General features: G+C 36.4%; 2 protein-coding genes across 3 annotated transcripts; both read left to right on the top strand.

Moving 5' to 3' along the window:
- Positions 1-7,815: 7,815 nt before the first annotated feature.
- Positions 7,816-11,043, top strand: LOC132842170 (immunoglobulin kappa light chain-like). 2 transcript variants are annotated; one of them, XM_060864837.1, is made up of 6 exons: positions 7,816-7,887; positions 8,152-8,466; positions 8,895-9,200; positions 10,046-10,144; positions 10,639-10,688; positions 10,776-11,043. In XM_060864837.1, exons 1-6 carry the CDS (start codon positions 7,842-7,844, stop codon positions 10,815-10,817), a joined length of 858 nt encoding a protein of 285 aa, XP_060720820.1. In that variant the 5' UTR covers positions 7,816-7,841; the 3' UTR covers positions 10,818-11,043. The 2 variants fall into 2 exon arrangements, with proteins under 2 accessions (XP_060720820.1, XP_060720819.1); XM_060864836.1 differs by having other exon boundaries at positions 10,043-10,144.
- Positions 11,044-16,951: 5,908 nt separating this feature from the next.
- gh1 (growth hormone 1) lies at positions 16,952-18,995 on the top strand. Its single transcript, XM_060864803.1, has 4 exons — positions 16,952-17,125; positions 17,211-17,327; positions 18,001-18,132; positions 18,792-18,995. The coding sequence occupies exons 1-4, from the start codon at positions 16,952-16,954 to the stop codon at positions 18,993-18,995; spliced, it is 627 nt and encodes a 208-aa protein (XP_060720786.1).
- Positions 18,996-20,180: the final 1,185 nt, after the last annotated feature.

Below are 20,180 nucleotides of genomic sequence, written 5' to 3'. Positions count from 1 at the left end.
AAGGTTTAGTAGACTTTTTGCTTTTAATGAATGGCTTCAGTCATGGTGTCCGGCTCAGAATCTACACTTTATTGATAACTGGAATGTTTTCTGGGAGCGTCCTAGGCTGTTCCGCGCTGACGGCCTGCACCCCAGCAGAGTTGGAGCGGAGATCCTCTCGGACCACATCTCCAGGGCGCTGCACACCTTCTGACTGGTAAACTACGCCTTAAATTTAAATTTCAATAGCCATCCTTCACCTCAACACATCGATACAAATGCACACATACCTCTCCCCATAGAAACTGTGTCTGTTCCCCGAGCAGTGAGATTAAAAAATAATTATGTAAGACGTTCTCGAAATAATCTTACTGTAATTAGACCAGAAAAATGCCAAAGAAACAAACAAAAACAGTTCCTAAAATTTGGGCTTCTGAACATTAGATCACTTACACCCAAAGCACTTATCATAAATGAAATAATCTCAGACAATAGCCTTACTGCATTATGCCTCACCGAAACCTGGATTAAACCAAATGACTACATCGGTCTAAATGAGTCTACACCATCAGGTTATATCTATAAGCACGAGCCTCGACAGACTGGTCGTGGAGGTGGTGTCGCCACTATCTTTAACGATTGCCTTACTGTTACCCAGAGAACACAGTATAGATTTAAGTCTTTTGAAGTGCTTGTCCTTAATGTTACACTATCGCACACGCACACGAAACAAAAATCCCTGATGTCTCTTGCGCTAGCGACCGTGTATAGACCACCAGGGCCCTACACCGATTTTCTTAGAGAATTCACAGATTTTCTTTCTGACCTACTGGTTAGCTTTGATAAAGCATTAATTGTAGGAGATTTTAACATTCATGTTGACGACACAAATGATGCGCTAGGACTCACATTCATGGACTTACTAAACTCACTTGGGCTCAAACAAAACGTCACTAGAGCAACTCACCGTCGTAATCATACACTAGATTTAATAATATCACACAGAATAGATGTCACTGATATAGATATCATTCCTCAAAGTGATGATATCACAGACCATTATCTCATAATGTACACACTACCTGTAGAACAGGCTAACTGCGTTTCACCACGTTATCGTCTCGGTAGAACTATTATTCCGACCACTAAAGACAGATTCACAAATAACCTGCCTGATCTGTCTGGACTTCTTACTGCACCCTTAAACACAGACGACCTAGATGAAATTACTAACAGCATAGGCGCTATATTCACTAGCACACTAGACACTGTTGCCCCAATCAGATTACAGAAGGTTAGAGATAAAACGCTTGCACCATGGTATAATAGTCATACTCACACCCTCAAGAGAGAGACCCGTAACCTCGAGCGAAAGTGGAGAAAAACTAAATTAGAGGTTTTTAGAATTGCATATAAGGAAAGTATGTCCAGCTATAGACAGGCTCTAAAAGCAGCCAGGGCTGAGCACCTGAGCAAACTCATAGAAAATAACCAGAACAATCCCAGGTTTTTATTTAGCACAGTAGCTAGACTAACAAAAAACCAAAAATCTGAACACACAATTCCATCACAGTTCAGTAGTGACGATTTTATGAGATTCTTCACTGATAAAATCGAAAGTATCAGGAATAAAATAGGTGACGCTCAACACATAAGAGCAACTAGCATCCCGGTCTCACCTAAGGTTCTAAACACACAACTACATTGCTTTACAAGTACAGGTCAGGAAGAGTTAGTTAAACTTATTACTACAGCTAAATCAACAACTTGTTCACTAGACCCCATTCCAACTAAACTACTGAAAGAAGTGTTACATAAAGCCGGTGAGCCTCTTCTTAATATTATTAACTCCTCGTTATCTTTAGGTCACGTCCCTAAATCCTTCAAGTTGGCAGTTATTAGGCCACTCATTAAGAAACCTAATTTAGATCCTAATGGACTTTCAAATTACAGACCGATTTCACACCTTCCGTTTATGTCTAAAATACTAGAAAAGGTTGTGTCTGTTCAACTGAGCTCCTTCTTACAGGAGAACAATATCCTCGAAGAGTTTCAGTCAGGTTTCAGGCCCCATCATAGCACAGAAACTGCACTTGTTAAAGTTACAAATGACTTGTTCTTAGCTTCGGACAAAGACTGTATGTCACTATTAGTTCTACTTGACCTTAGTGCTGCATTCGACACTATAGATCACAACATTCTCCTAGATCGCTTACAAAATTACACAGGTATTCATGGACAGGCTTTAAGTTGGTTTAGATCCTACCTGTCTGATCAATACCATTTTGTAGAATTAAATGGTGAATCCTCCAGCTTATTACCAGTTAATTATGGGGTCCCTCAAGGATCAGTTCTAGGACCTCTGCTTTTCTCGATATACATGCTTCCATTAGGGAACATTATTAGAAGACATGGGATTAGCTTCCATTGCTATGCCGACGACACACAGTTATACATCTCCTCAAAACCAGATGAAATAACTAAATTGTCGAAATTAACTCAATGCCTTAGAGAGATAAAAGACTGGATGAGCTGTAACTTTCTGTTGTTAAACTCTGATAAGACAGAAACACTACTTATAGGCCCAAAAACTAGTACACAGAAACTCTCACAACTTAATTTACATTTAGAGGGATGTACTGTTACTAGTAGCTCGACAGTGAAAGACCTGGGTGTTATATTAGACAGTAACTTGTCTTTTGAAAATCATGTCGCCCAAACCACAAAAACAGCCTTCTTCCACCTCAGAAATATTGCCAAGCTGAGAAACATCCTGTCTGTATCTGATGCTGAGAAGCTAGTTCACGCTTTCATGACCTCTAGACTGGACTATTGTAATGCATTACTAGGTGGTTGTCCTGCATCTTTAATAAATAGGCTACAGTTAGTCCAAAATGCAGCGGCCAGAGTTCTCACTAGGACAAGAAAGTATGACCATATAACCCCAATTTTATCATCTCTACACTGGCTACCTGTTAAGTTTAGAATTGATTACAAACTGCTGCTACTTACGTACAAGGCTCTTAATGGTTTAGCTCCCATGTATCTAACTAGTCTTCTAACACGTTACAACCCTTCACGCTCTCTGAGATCACAAAACTCAGGACTCCTGGTAGTCCCCAGAATATCTAAGTCTACTAAAGGCGGAAGAGCGTTCTCTTATTTAGCTCCCAAACTTTGGAATAGTCTTCCTGATAGTGTTCGGGGCTCAGACACACTTTCACAGTTTAAATGTAGATTAAAAACTCATCTCTTTAGTCAGGCGTACACATAATACATCCCATAAATATTGTGCACTATCACACTAGACTTGCACATTCTTATGAACAGCAGATATGTTAATCCCTATGCACTGCTCTTCTCTTCTCTTTTTCTACCCATGCTGAGACACCCATGCTAAGATCGTCTTCCGTGCGTTGAAATTTCTGGACCTCCACTGAGACAAGGCTGACTCTGTGAGAACCCTGAGACATCTACAGATCTACCGGCTCCAGTTGGACTCTGTGATACTTGTATATTTGTAACCACACCATCTAGTGTCACCCATATGAGGATGGGTTCCCCTTGAGTCTGGTTCCTCTCAAGGTTTCTTCCTTTACCAATCTAAGGGAGTTTTTCCTTGCCACTGTTGCCTGAGCCCTCAGACTTGCTCATTGGGGACAAATACACATACACACATACATACATACATACACACTGTGAACTGTATATATCTTGAATTTTTATTATATTAATTCTTTATACTTCTCCTTATGTTTATCTTTTGTTTTATGTTTATGTTCTGTAAAGCTGCTTTGTGACAATGTCCATTGTAAAAAGCGCTATACAAATAAACTTGAATTGAATTGAATTGAAAGTATACGTTACTGATCCATTACTGAACATTTAACCGTTAACAATTAACATTTAATATTATGTTCAAATTGTCACTCGCTCTATATTAATTTACTGTTTGTAGAATTGTCATGCAAATATTTCATTCATGTTCTAGTTTATTTTGAATTTCGGCAAGGTTTAGCATGATTAGCTACGGCACTCGGCCTGCAGTCATGTCACAGCCGTGAAACCGTACCGGGCATCGTACCGGACCCTTTTTCTCTTTCCAGATTAGACATTCACAAATAAGCCACAATGCTGAAGTGAAATAAACACAGTGAGGACACAGACAGGATATGTTCATCTCCATTTCCTGCTATTTTATATAACATCTATAATGAGATGTGATTACGATTATGTGTTTTCTTTTTTATAGAAAGTGCAGTACACAAGTCTGGACCTGATCTACACCAGAGAACATGGAAGCACTGCTTTAAACCAGAAGCGATAAAGTTCTCTCATTTGTTTCTGCTCATTATCTGTTTCTAAAATGAAATAATTAATGGATGAAAAGTTAATAAGTTGAACTGAATATAAATCATGGGGGGCAAGGTGGCTTAGTGGTTAGCACGTTCGCCTCACACCTCCAGGGTTGGGGGTTCGATTCCCGCCTCCACCTTGTGTGTGTGGAGTTTGCATGTTCTCCCCGTGCCTCGGGGGTTTCCTCCGGGTACTCCGTTTTCCTCCCCCGGTCCAAAGACATGCATGGTAGGTTGATTGGCATCTCTGGAAAATTCTCTGTAGTGTGTGATTGTGTGAGTGAATGAGATTGTGTGTGTGTGCCCTGCGATGGGTTGGCACTCTGTCCAGGGTGTATCCTGCCTTGATGCCCGATGACGCCTGAGATAGGCACAGGCTCCCCGTGACCCGAGGTAGTTCGGATAAGCGGTAGGAAATGAATGAATGAATGAATGAATATAAATCATCTTAATTAGTAGTTTTTATAAGCACATGAAAAACATTATACTTTATTTATTCATGTATTTTTGTTCTCCTCCATTTGTCACTTTAGCATTTAAGCATCACACAGTAATATTATATTTCCCATTATTAAACATGACCAATGACAAAAGTGCAGCAAAAACAACAAGAAGGGGAAAAAAAGCCATTTCCTTTGCTGGACCTGCAGCTAGAGCAACCTTTCAGTGAAGCAGCACAGTGAGATAAAGCGAGGATGTGTGATGCTCTTGCAAACTCCAGCTACGCTCACCTGAGGCCGTGTGGTTAGAATGAGGCGAGCTGAAAAACTCAGCATCAAAGCAGGATGTCAGACGGCACGAATGAGCCGTTAAAGAACATGACCTTTATTTGATCTGAAAGGAAGTTGAGCAACAAATAAAGAAACTACACTAACTAATGATAAATAAATGTACCTAGCACCTTAAAGCACTCAGTTGGTCCATTTGAGAGAAACCTTCCTGCTCTACAACCACTAGGTTTCTGTTTCCACCAATAAACAGCCAAAGAACTGAATCAACGATCCTACTGTTTTAAACGAAATGGTTCAGTGCAGAAACTAAAGTAGTTTTATCACTCGCTTTATACCTGGAATTTAAAAATCATTTAATAAAAAAAAAATAGATAAGTTTAAATGAATCCAGGTTTGATTATTATTAATATACATATAGAAACATCCTTAAATTCAAACCCAAGTATAAACAGATTTTAACAAAAACAACAAAATTGTCTGTAGTTTCCTCATTTCACTTTGAATTCTTTCCCAAATTTAATCAACGCTTTTATTTTTTTGTAAAATGCTTCATTCATAAACACATTTTTTCAAAACATCTTGCAGAGATCAAACTCCAAAAGTAATGGCACCTTAATGATTTCACCTTATGCGTTCTTTGGAATATAGAAACGCTTTAATAGAAATGTTTAATTGCTCCACACTTAGAGCTGCATAGAACCATTTTTGGAGGAAAATCTTCTATGAAGAACCCCAAGGAGCCCATTTTTTAAAGAATGTAACAGTGTAGGAGCAAAATTTGCAGTAAGCAAATCTTCAAATATCCAGAATTAAAGCATATATAAAGCACAAGATATACATTATGATAGACGATATGTGATAGAATACTGGTTACGGAATACAAGCAGGGTTTAATAATAAAAATCATCATCACCATCATCATGAAGGAGTCTCCAGTGTAAAATAAAGTGCTTTTATATGTCACTGCTTGTTATATTTTATTAAGTGCTGGTTGTGCTTGGTTTAAAAAACACAGTGAACTAAAGCTAAAGGTGTGAAGTCTCATGTGGTTAGAACACTGTGAGCTACAAAACGTAGCACCAGAGCTGAATGTCTCGTAAACAGCAGGAGCTTTTAACACACAACAGTGTTTTAACTTCACAGCACTGATGTTGTCTTGTTTCTTGGATTATGAGGAGCCTGATGTCCAAATTTAAGTTAGTTTAGTAATAAAGGTGATGTACACAATCGTCACTTTAACCCAAAATATTCACAATAAAGTCAGGGAGACAAGATACAGTTTAATCGGTGTCTGATTTTTTTCGAATGTTGCGCCATAACATTTCTCACCTCATGTCTACAGCATTTCTTCATGATTTCAGTATTATGATAATTGCAGTAATTTTAGGGTTTTAAAATTCTTATTGGCTTAAAGATTTTGATATTTCAAAGAATGTTTGATGTTTATTAATTAATTAATTCATTCATTCATCATTATTTTATCTTTTTTACTGAGTCGAAGTTTAAGTCCTGACTGCTGTGTGTTGGCAAATATTTCTGAACCATATAAAGTTATCACTGACTATTATTATGTTTATTATTATGTTTATTATTTTGTTTACTCCTGTAATCTCAGCTTCATTTGGTTTTCTTTATTCTTAACACTGCTAACTTTTGAATAATTTACATTTAAATGATTTCTTTTTTGCTAGATGCAAGAAGAACGTTACAGTTGTGTACTTTTGTAGTTATTAACATTTTTTTGTTATTTTTATTCTTATTTTTAGTAAACAATTCTAAATAAATACTTTAAACAAAGAACAAACAATTTTCAAATAAGTTTGTAAAAATATTTTCACATTTTTAAATTTAATTCGATTCAATTCAATTCACATTTATTTGTATAGCGCTTTTTACAGTTGATATTGTCTCAAAGCAGCTTTACAGAACATACACATAGAACAAAAGGTTAATGTAAAGATTAATAAAGATTAGTAGAATGCAAAATTCAAGATTAATATTAGATAATTTACGGACATCATAAAAGGTCAGGCATTTATATTTAAAGAATTTACTTTTAATTTTTATTTAATTTAATACATTTAATTAAACTCATTTTAAAGTAACTGGCAGTGTTTACCTTATACATTGTGCATCTATCAGCCCATTATCCACTTCATAATTAGTGGAGATGATCATTTGAGTAGAGGACATCTAATGACCCCCGAAAAAATCTCCCCCTTTTATAAAGTGTTTGTTTATTTATTTATTTAATGATTTATTTATTTGTTTATTTTTGTTTGTCCCTTTCTCACACTCCATGTGAGGAAGGCTACTTTGTTGGAATGGATCTTCCTCTTTGAGAATTTTAAAAATAATTTTTTAAAGTAATCTAAATTTTACAACGATATTATTTTTGCACATGCATGGCATTGATTTCTGCATTTTTATTGCTGTGTAGATTTAAAAAAAAAAAAGCACCTCTTATTCTTTGGCTTTTCTCAGCATAAAATAATTATGTATATTCAAAATTTCATTATTTATTTATAATTCAATCCTCATTACTGTCCGATCAGTAAATATTACCAGTTAGGTAGTTTTAAACCTGATACTAGATTATGTTTATCTAGTGACACTTAAAGCGTGAATAAAGCTGCTGGGCTCACAGTAAAGCCATTCTACACCTCGTGTTTTTTTCTAAGGGGCAGGGCAACTTAGTCTTTAACAGAAAAGTGACTGAGGCTCTTCATCTTTTCATCTGGAGATGTTTGAGATAAGAGAAAGCGAGGGTTTCAGCATGGTGCCTCATCTGCTGCTCCTCTGCTTTGTCTCTACTCTGAGAAGTAAGTGTTGTCTTTTCTCTTCCCTCTGTTTAAAAAAAAATACTCAATCCTTCATGATTTAATAATGAACTCAGTATAGACATGGTCCTATTGATTTTGTATTTATAATCTTTTAAATGTTGGCTTGTAAAAATATAATAATGTTTATATTTGAAAATAATTTTTCTGTATATTAAATATGTAAAAAAAAAGTAGCTTCTTCATGAGCACTCAGTTTCAAGGCACTCAGTTCTTTCTAAGAAGCTAATATTTCTTTTCTTGCAGCTTCTCTCTCGTCTGTGGTGCATCAGTCCCCCGAGTCCATCTCTGTATCCGTCGGTGACTCTTTTAAACTAAAATGTACTCGTGATCTGCCGATATCGTATTGTTTCAGCTCAATCTCCTGGTGTAAAGTCAACCCAAGAAGTGGAAAACTAGATGATATCAGTAAAGATAATAAAGACCAGGAAGAAGATGATAACTTATCGTGTACCAAGACAATCTTTAATGCCCGAGTTCAAGACTCAGGTACTTACTACTGCGCATCTATACATGATAAATTGTTGTTTATTGGAACTGGAACCAGAGTCGTCGTCACAGGTGAGTTTCAGTTAATGTCATTAAATTCAGACTTATATGTGAAAATAACCGAAACTTGACATATTAGTTAGAAGAAAAAAAAAAAACACAGACAAAACTGGTGACTAAACTTGCCACAGATTAATAAATGACATTTATAATTATATAATTACAAAAAATTAATTATTATTATTGTTGTTGTTATAAAAACTAAAAATATATTATTATCATTATTATCATTATTATTCTAACAATTATAATAATAATACTCAATTATAATAATAATACTTGTAATAATAATTATTATGTATAATAATTATATATATATATATATATATATATATATATATATATATATATATATATATATATATTATATAATAATTATTATTATTGTTATTATTATTATATATATCGTGTGTGTGTGTTTGTGTGTGTTTGTGTTGTAGACACAGGTCCGGTAAAGCTGTCTGTGGTTCTGTACACCCCGGTGGAGGTGGAGGTGGACGCTCCCTCTGTTCTCCTGCAGTGTGTAGTGATGGACGTTGTTCCCTCTCAGGTCAGAGTATCGTGGTTGGTTGATAAAGACGAGCGCACAGGATGGACAGATTCAGGCTGGACAGGACACGACGATGCAGCCTCAGTATACACTAGAGCTCAAATCAGGGTCCCTGTAGAGGAATGGAGCTACGCGACCATCCAGTGTGTCGTGATGTATACAAACCAGACCGTGTACCGAAGCGTGCCACCACGAAGTGAGCAAACTTTAATGTGTTTTACTACATGCTTCATTACTACAGAGTGCTGGATAAATGGTCATCAATACACTTGTCCAATACCATGGAGGACATTTAAAAGTAGAAAAAAAAAGTCTTATAAGGTTAAGAGTAAGATTTAATGTTATCTATACTCAAGATTTATCATCTGTACATACTGTTGTTCATTTATCAAAAGTAAAAAGAAATATGTATTCTATAAGTTATTGCACATTTAGGGGGCACGGTGGCTTAGTGGTTATCACATTCGCCTCACACCTCCAGGGTTGGGGGTTCGATTCCCGCCTCCACCTTGTGTGTGTGGAGTTTGCATGTTCTCCTCGTGCCTTTGGGGGTTTCCTCCGGGTACTCCGGTTTCCTCCCCCGGTCCAAAGACATGCATGGTAGGTTGATTGGCATCTCTGGAAAATTGTCTGTAGTGTGTGATTGTGTGAGTGAATGAGAGTGTGTGTGTGCCCTGTGATGGGTTGGCACTCCGTCCAGGGTGTATCCTGCCTTGATGCCGATGACGCCTGAGATAGTCACAGGCTCCCCGTGACCCGAGATAGTTCGGATAAGCGGTAGAAGATGAGTGAGTGAATGAATGAATGAATGAATTGGACATTTTAAATAATTTGTACTTAAATGTTTACACTTATGAAATATTAAAATTTTCATTTTGAGTTTTTTTTAGCATTATTTCTTTGTCGTAAATATAAACGCAATCACAATATGTTTTACCTGTTCAGGTCTGAGTTCAAGTCACAAACTTTATCAACATCATAGAGTTTATTAAACATTTCTGTTGCTAAACAGTAACATTTTGTGATTAATATCATTAGCAGGTCATTCAGATTTGTCTGTATCGATGCTGTATGGAGCCTGCAGTGTCTCTGTCTTCACCGTCGCCGTGATGCTCGCTGTGGTTCTGTGTTCATGTAAAGGTGAATAGAAATCACATAAATCACATGTTTATTAGTCAGCACTTCTTTTCAAATCAAAAATGAGTAAAGAAACTTGAGGCCACATTTTACACAAGTTCTGTCCTGTATATGTGTGGCTGAAAAAAATGTTAGTAACCAGAAAACTGAACATTTTAACCCTCTTAAAATATTAAAAAATATATAAATAAACATGGAAACATTATATTGTGGGTGAAAATAAAGTTAGGAGAATGTCATCATTCAGAAACATTTTCCTAACCTTTAAATAATGTTATAAAAGCAACAAGTGTTCCCACGACCCCAATGAAATGTTTGTAATGTTTTTAGAAGCTAAATTTTTTTTTATTCACCTCTAGAGTCTAAAACAGTTTAAATGTAATTTGGTTTTAGTTTAATTTTATTTTACAGCTCGTTATTATGACGTCATTGGCAGGTGTGTAAGAGCAGGAAAGGATGTGATCAGTGTTCTCACCTGTACATGTGTGTTTTCACAGAGAAACACAACACACACACGATGATTACAGAGAAACCTTCTACTATAACGGTGAGAGCATCAAACCCACACATTTCCATTAAACATTCAGTTCCTTTAAACATCATATTGAAATTAATAATGTTTGTTTTCTTGCAGCATGTTGAATATTCCTACTGGAACACTGACGACGTTAATTAGACCCTAATAGATTAGCACATTAGTCTAAACAATCAAGCAATAAGTGAGAATAAGTGTATATCATATGTCTTTATTTCTTCAAGTTTATTTGAATAAAAATAGGAATCTAATTCTATAAATAAGTCGACACAATATGCTACCAAAGTTTATATCCATGGGATTTTTTAAATATAATTATCATACAATCAAATTGTGACTAGTGAAAAACAGATTATTTCTTTTTGTGAATAAAAAAACTGACTCTGTAAGTTTCTATATGTTTTTAAAGACCTAATTTGATCTCTCACTCACTCATTTTCTACCGCTTATCCAAACTGCCTCGGGTCACGGGGAGCCTGTGCCTATCTCAGGCGTCATCGGGCATCAAGGCAGGATACACCCTGGACGGAGTGCCAACCCGGAGTGCACACACACACACTCTCATTCACACACTACAGACAATTTTCCAGAGATGCCAATCAACCTACCATGCATGTCTTTGGACTGGGGGAGGAAACCGGAGTACCCGGAGGAAACCCCCAAGGCACGGGGAGAACATGCAAACTCCACACACACAAGGCGGAGGTGGGAATCGAACCCCCAACCCTGGAGGTGTGAGGCGAACGTGATAACCACTAAGCCACCGTGCCCCGATTCTGACCAGACAAACTAAAAATAAAGGCTAAACTAAAAATGAAGAATCGACTCCAAACCTTTAAGTTTGACTCTTTGACTGTTCAATGCCTGCAGTCAGTGAATCGACTCATTAAGGGATCCACTTCGATTATTCCACTCACGTTGCCACAGTGTGCATCATAACACAGTCCAAACTAATCGACAAAATTCATTACCAAAAGTTTTTCTCACCACATTTTTTTTAACACCTTTTTCTATTAGTTCTTGTAATCCAATAATACATTCATAATTTTAGCCATTTAGACACAAAGCACGAGCTTAATGAGTTTAAACATTTATATACATTAAAGAAATATTTAGTGGCTTCACAATAGAAATCGCAAAAGCTACAGGATTTAAAAAAATTACAAAATGTCATTTTAGAAACATATTTTGTTGTAGTGTATTTTGTAAAAACTAGCCTTAGTTTTTTATACTGTTTAGTTTTCACAACTAATATGTCTTCAATATCATAAATATGAAATATTCTATGTAAATGTTTCTACAAATGGTTTCATCTGTTGGTAATCTGTTGTATACTTGATAAATCAGTCCTGCTGAAATTCAGCTGACAAAATCTTTCATGTAGGACATTTTTAAAGAGGCTGTGTTTCTGGAACATAACATTTAATTTAATTTAGCAGAATAATTTGAAATACATTTAGTTTAGTTGGTTTAGTATTTTTTTGGTATTCACGTGTTCAAACTGGTGCTTATTACTGAGGCAAAGTTTAATCTGGGGATAAAATCACACCATTAAAATTAGATAGATAGATAGATAGATAGATAGATAGATAGATAGATAGATAGATAGATAGATAGATAGTTTTTTAGATCTGCTAACTTCCTACACACATCCCTCTCATTCTTACAAGCTCCATGTTCAGTGTGTAAATGTGGTTCAGAAGTAAGATTTGTTACGTAGTATTGAACAGCAGCTCTATCCTGCCCTCTGCTGGAAAATAATCATTTCTACATCAACTTCACTCGTGACTTTGTATTTATTTATTTATTTATTTATTTATTTATTTATTTATTTTTGACTATACAGCTTCAGAAAGAAATGCATGTCATTCAGTCCCAATGAACACCTTTAGGTCGAACTGGAACTGGAGCCTCTGCAACATAACATTAGTGTCCGATCTCACTAAACGCTAGTGCAGCTGAATGAACACAAATCCCCACAGCCACGCACTACGAGAAGAGAAGAGAAGAGAAGAGAAGAGAAGAGAAGAGATGAGATGAGGAGAGATGAGATGAGGAGAGATGAGATTAGATGAGATGAGAAGAGAAGAGAAGAGAAGAGAAGAGAGGAAAAGAGGAGAGAAGAGAAGAGAAAAGAAGAGATGAGAAGAGAAGAGAAGAGGAGAGAATAGAAGAGAGAAGAGAAGAGGAGAGAAGAGAAGAGATGAGATGAGATGAGATGAGATGAGATGAGATGAGATGAGAAGAGAAGAGAAGAGAAGAGGAGAGGAGAGAAGAGAAGAGAAAAGAAGAGATGAGATGAGCTTATTATAACAAATCTGTAATGGGACATTCAAGAAGCATATATGGCTGTGATGATCAGGGGTGCACAAACTTTTGCCCATACACTTTAATTTGATTGACACATGCATGAAGTGCACCATGAAGTTCACAGGTTTAGTTTAAACCCAATGTTTTCTCTGTGTTATAAACCTCTGTATTATAAATGCAGCTTTATTAACTTATCTTAAACAGCAGCTTCATGTGTAGAGTACACTGAAAAGTCAGAAGTAGTCTCAGTGATCAGTGTTGTATAACTAAGGTATATATACATACAACCCCTGGCAAAAAGGATGGAATCACCCCTCTCAGAAGATGTTCATTCAAATGTTTAATTGTGTAGAAAAAAAACACAAGCACATATACTGTATGCCACAAAACAAATTTCACTCAACAATCCAAACCTCTGGCTGTATAAAACACTTAAAAAAACAAAATAAAGAAAAATAACTAGTCAATTACAACTGTTTTTACAGATCAAACAGAGGAAAAAATACGGAATCACACAAATCTGAGGAAAATTATATGGAATCACCAAATAAAAACACTACTAGTACTTTGTTGCACCACCTCTGGCTTTTATAATAGCTTTAATTCTCTGAGGCATGGATTGTGGCATATATGTGCTTGTTTTTTTTTCTAAACAATTAAACATTTGAATGAACATCTTCTGAAAGGGGTGATTCCATACTTTTTGCCAGGGGTTGTATAAGTAATCGGATCAGACAAACAGATCGGATTTTGTTTTTCCTCTGTGAAGGATTAATCCCATAATCCCAATGCTGTCACTTTTACTGCCTCTCAACACTGAATATTACACATGAACTTCCATCACACCTCCATTAGCTAACCTACTTGTTCCACCATGGTGTGTGTGTGTGTGTGTGTGTGTGTGTGTGTGTGTGTGTGTGTGTGTGTGTGTGTGTGTGTGTGTGTACTAGTGTGCCATCATTACTGTTTACTATTCATCAGCTAACCTTTCAGTGGCCACATTGCAAGCTGTATAACAGACAGTGTTTTGATGGTTCAAGCTGAAACCCTACATACATGCATTTGTTACAGGTTGCTATGTTTCTTTGCTGCTCCTGAGCCTTGCATATGTATTCACCCCCCTGAACTTTTCCACATTTTGTACTGTTACAAATTAGAACTAAATTGGTCGTAGGTCTGATTTTATGTCATGAACCTACAGAAAATATTTACGTTCCTTTAATGGTGAAGTCCAGGAATTCAATAGTATGCAAAATGACAAAGAAAATAAATAAAAATCAAATCAGTGCAAGTGTCATGTGGTTTCTATAATAATAATAATAATAATAATAATAATAATAATAATAATAATAATAATAATAATAATAATAATACAGATGTTCCTGTAAAACCCGAGATTTACCTAGAAGCTATCGGAACAAGTTCGGGACAAAGTTCTCCCAAAGTATCAACCTTCTGAATCTTTTGAATCTGTCATGTGGCTTTTCATCCTTCGTGGCTTCTGTCTTGCGACTCTTCAGGAGATCGCTGAACATCCAGCAGGTTCTCTGTACAGGACACCTGGAGCTCTTTTTTACATTACAGCAGTGATTTTTACATCACAAAAGGGATTGAAATGTTATAGCAGCAGTCTTTATGTTATAGCAGTGATTTTTATGTTATGGCAGCAATATGTACCTAATCGCAGTGATTTACCTTCTAAATGTGATTTAAACATTATAGCAGTAAGTTTCATGCTATAGCAGTGATCTTTGTGTTATATTAGTGATGTTTTTAAGCTAGCGCAGTATAGCAGTAAGTTTCATGCTATAGCAGTGATCTTTGTGTTATATTAGTGATTTTTTTAAGCTAGCGCAGTACAGCAGTAAGTTTCATGCTATAGCAGTGATCTTTGTGTTATATTAGTGATGTTTTTAAGCTAGCGCAGTATAGCAGTAAGTTTCATGCTATAGCAGTGATCTTTGTGTTATATTAGTGATTTTTTTAAGCTAGCGCAGTACAGCAGTAAGTTTCATGCTATAGCAGTGATCTTTGTGTTATATTAGTGATTTTTTTAAGCTAACGCAGTACAGCAGTAAGTTTCATGCTATAGCAGTGATCTTTGTGTTATATTAGTGATTTTTTTAAGCTAACGCAGTACAGCAGTAAGTTTCATGCTATAGCAGTGATCTTTGTGTTATATTAGTGAGTTTTTTTAAGCTAGCGCAGTACAGCAGTAAGTTTCATGCTATAGCAGTGATCTTTGTGTTATATTAGTGAGTTTTTTTAAGCTAGCGCAGTACAGCAGTAAGTTTCATGTTATAGCAGTGATCTTTGTGTTATAGCAGAATTTTCATGCTATAACATGGCGTATACGCAGCAGTGATTTTTATGCTAGATCAGTGATTTTTGTGTTATATTAGTGATTTTTATGCTAGATCAGAGATTTTTATGCTATATTAGTGATTTATATGCTAGATCAGTGATTTTTATGCCAGAGCAGTAATAAATTATTTTAAATTATAACAGCGATTTTAATGCTATAACAGTGATTCTAAAGCAACAGCAGTGTTTTGTATGCTAGAGCAGTAATTTTTTTGCAATACAGCTGTGATTTAAAAGCGTGAAAATCACTGCTTTACTGCGCTAGCTTAAAAAAAATCACTAATATAACACAAAAATCACTGTTCTAGCATAAAAAATACTGCTGTAGCATGAAAATCAGCTATAGCAGTGATTTTAATGCTATAACAGTGATTTATGTGTTATATTAGTGATTTTTATGCTAGATCAGTGATATTTATGCTAGAGCAGTAATAACTTATTTTAAATTATAACAGTGATTTTAAACCAACAGCAGAGTTTTGTATGCTAGAGCAGTAATTATTTTACAATACAGCTATGATTTTTACATTAGAGCAGTGATTTCTTTGTTATAGTAGTGATTTTCCAAGTTAGAGCAGTATTTCTTTTACATTATAACAGTGATTTTTACATTGTTACAGTGATTTTAATGTTATAGCAAATTATATTTATAGCAACAATAACTCGTCCCTGAAATGTCAGGAAAAGATACAGCTTCACTTGCTACATCTCATCACAGAAAACAACAAACTTAATAAATCAGCTGCCGTTACAAAGACTAAACATTTTAACAGAATATATCAATAAACTACACTCATTTTTTGTAATTACTGTATTATTTTTATAGTGATTAATAGCAACAATAAAATCATTAGAAAAATGTTTTAAATGCTTAATGAAAGGTACTTAATAAGAAACCAATCATTAAAACAGCAGTGTGCGACTCTATAAAGTCATCTAAGGCTTTATAATTAGCTTGTTTATTAGAGATGATACGGTACACATAATGTATGTATGTATATTTATTAGGTTTCCTACATGGTTCAGTGGTCTGAAGGTTGTCCTGTTAGGCGTCCAAACACAGCTCCATTCCTCCTGACGTCATGGAAAAACATCAGATGCACAAACACCAGAAAGCGTATTAACGTGTAGCAATGAAATAACTATTCATAACAACAAGAAAAAACATCATAGAAAGTTATTGGGCCGGATGTTAGTGTGGAAGATCATGTCGATCATGTGAGGTTTCTCATGTCGATGCATTAAACATGTAGAGATCAGGTATAAAAATTGGACCTGCAAGCAGGAGGGAAATCAGTGTCTGAAAGTCGGTGTCTGAGTCTTCAGCGAAAATTCGACAGTTCAAATTCGAAAGTTTCTTGAGAGATTCGACTAAAATGGCTCGAGGTAAGGCTCTGACCTGGTGGTACATTACGACTACGATGTTACAGTGAGGAACTTTTATTGATGTTTTTGTTTTATAAGATTACTATTAGATTTTCAAATTAATACCTGTTTTATTTAGTGCCTAATTTCATATTTATCCTTGTAGATGTATCCTCACAGTACACACACACACACACACACACACACATACATAATGTATATGCATTATATAATGTATGCTACTCTCCTGCTGTTCTTCCTCTTCCACAGTGTTAGTGTTGCTCTCTGTGGTGTTGGTGAGTTTGTTCTTTAGCCAAGGCGAGACATTCGAGAACCAGAGGCTCTTCAACAACGCCGTCATCCGTGTGCAACACCTTCATCAGCTGGCTGCCAAGATGATGGATGACTTTGTAAGCTGACTTCACTTCAATTCCAGATGTTTAGTTTACTGAAGTATGTTTTAGCTAACATGGTTGCTGTGTTGCAAATATAAAGGAGGAAGCTCTGTTACCTGAAGAACGCAAACAGCTCAGCAAGATCTTCCCCCTGAGTTTCTGCAACTCGGACTCCATCGAAGCTCCGGCAGGCAAAGACGAGACCCAGAAAAGCTCTGTGAGTCACAAAACTCACATATATATATACGTATTTAATATATATACGTATATATAAGATTTAATGATCATTAGCTGTGACACAAATGATTTAAAGGAGCAATATGTAATATATAAAAGTGCTTCAATACTCATAAAAATTTAATCATGCTAAAGATGCTTTAAAATGGTAAAAAAAAAAAAAAAATAGTTGTTTTACTGTTTTTACAGTTTTTTTGATTAAGGCTTCTACTTAATTAATTAGCCAATAAAATCTTTTTTTCCCCCTAACATTTAAATGTTTCTTAAAAGGGACAACTAAAAACATTCTGAATTTTATAAGAGTAAGAGTAAGGCATCTACAGTATTTAAAAGTTTCAGTTAACATTTTTCTGGCCCAGAAAATCCAAGCTGCTCAGACTTTGTAGAAACTTTGTAGTTTTTTTTTGTAAAAGACAGCTTAAGATTCAAACATGTTTAGCTAGTAGTTGATGTTTTTATTGCTCTCTTAGCGTGATGAATATTTTGATTTCTGCAAACATTTGAATTAAAATATTTCCTTGTTTGGCTTTACATGCTACACGCTAAAGATCGTCTCACGCTAAAGATCGTTTATAAGCAAGCATGAGCATCAGAGAGACAAGATTACTGCTTTGCATCTCTGTGAACTTTAAACGAGTCTGTTTTTTAACCAGGTGCTGAAGCTACTGCACACTTCCTACCGTCTGATCGAGTCATGGGAGTTCCCCAGCAAGAACCTCGGCAACCCTAACCATATCTCTGAGAAGCTGGCTGACCTGAAGATGGGCATCGGCGTGCTTATCGAGGTGAGCACGAGCGCCACAGATCAGACACTGCGTCACTGCAATGTGCGCAGGGAGAATAGAAGAGTTAATAGAATGTGTTAATTAACATGTATGAGTTTAGATAGAAGGGGGGCACGGTGGCTTAGTGGTTAGCACGTTCGCCTCACACCTCCAGGGTACTCCGGTTTCCTCCCCGGTCCAAAGACATGCATGGTAGGTTGATTGGCATCTCTGGAAAATTGTCTGTAGTGTGATTGCGTGAGTGAATGAGAGTGTGTGTGTGTGTGCCCTGTGATGGGTTGGCACTCCGTCCAGGGTGTATCCTGCCTTGATGCCCGATGACGCCTGAGATAGGCACAGGCTCCCCGTGACCCGAGGTATAAGCGGTAGAAAATGAGTGAGTGAGTGAGTGAGATCATTTTCTCCAGTATTTTAGCTTTTATAGAGCGCAGGATGGATTTAGTTAACTCCTACATGTTAATAAACACAATAACCAACAGACGTACTTAAGGTGGTCTTTATTCCCGGATTCAGACTCATGATTAATTCATGTATTGTTATTATAAAGTGTTTCAGTTATGCAGTATGATAATGTTTAGTGAAAATTGCATTGTAGATTTGTCTCGAGTTTTATTTTAGCAAGGATTAAGGCTTATAAAGTCACTCTGCTCACTCCATAGGGATGCCTGGACGGACAGACCAGCATGGACGAGAACGACGCTCTGGCTCCGCCATTTGAGGATTTCTACCAGACCTTGAGCGAGGGAAACCTGAGGAAGAGCTTCCGTCTGCTGTCCTGCTTCAAGAAGGACATGCACAAAGTGGAGACCTATCTAAGCGTGGCCAAGTGCAGGAGATCCCTGGATTCCAACTGCACTTTGTAGAACGAGAGAGAAAGAGAGAGAGAGAGAGAGAGAGAGAGAGAGAGAGATTAGTCACAGTCTGGGATCTCTCCATGCATGACTATCTTTCTTTCTTTCTTTCTTTCTTTCTTTCTTCTTTCCTTGTTTCTTTGGGTTTAATTTCTGACTTTATGTATTTATTCTCCTCCATTCACACGTTTAAAAGATTTCTCTGTCAGCAACTTTAAGGATGTAAAATATGGGACCAGTTTCACGATGGTGCTATGCAAATTCAGCTTTATATCAAACAACGAATAAGAAAAAGGATTAAACGTAATTAATTTTGAAACGGACGAAGAAGCTCCCGGCTAATGAATGTAAAATATTCAGAGTGAATATTTTCCTATCAAAGTCGATACTCTTCTAATTTTAATTATCACCTATATCTGTGTGAAGCTTTGACTATCTCTGTGTGAAAATCTCTCTCATTGCTTTTTTGTGGATTTCCAATAAACCTAATCCCTGCATTACGATCTGATTATTTCTGGTCACTCTGCTGTGAAGTCGTCATTGGGTGGACGGAGGGAGATTTGTTGTTTGTGTGTAAAATTCAGCAGCATATACCTGCATCGATATGCGGACCACGTGATCCGCTGTGGCGACTCTTGGCGTTCTTTGCTGTCTGGCGTCTTCACTCCCAGAGTCGCTCCTTATTTGCATAAACGTTTAACATGTCTGACGTCAGTGATGTGGCGCACCCACATCTATCACTAGTAGTCAGATGTCTCCAGCTTTAGAAAAGGTTCTTTCCATTTTTATGCACAATAAATAACAAACCTACAGTCAATCGTTAATAATTGATTAATATTCATCCGGGAATAAATAACGGCATCATTGGGATTATAGGCTAGACATTAATGTACAATTTTATACCACAAGCACTGATGAATTCTCAAATCTGATTGGTCAGGTGATTGTTTTCCTGGAACAGCAGCGCTGCGAGTATCGGACAACTTTATATCCTTAGCTTTGTGTTGTTTTATGTAGCACAAAGCTGTTTCAACACTGTGTACACGGTCAGTTAAATATGGTTAACAAAAATGACAACAAAAGCTTCTTGACTATTGAAAGGTGTCACCATCTTGCAGCAACCTGGGAAAATCTTTACGACAGAAGATCGATCTTCGTAACAAGCTGAAGGTTGTGTTTGTCTTATGTTTGAAAGAA

Source organism: Tachysurus vachellii, chromosome 3, assembly GCF_030014155.1.
Source record: "Tachysurus vachellii isolate PV-2020 chromosome 3, HZAU_Pvac_v1, whole genome shotgun sequence".
NCBI classification, from domain to species: Eukaryota; Metazoa; Chordata; class Actinopteri; order Siluriformes; family Bagridae; genus Tachysurus; species Tachysurus vachellii.
This window is presented reverse-complemented; position numbering and strand designations above follow the sequence as displayed.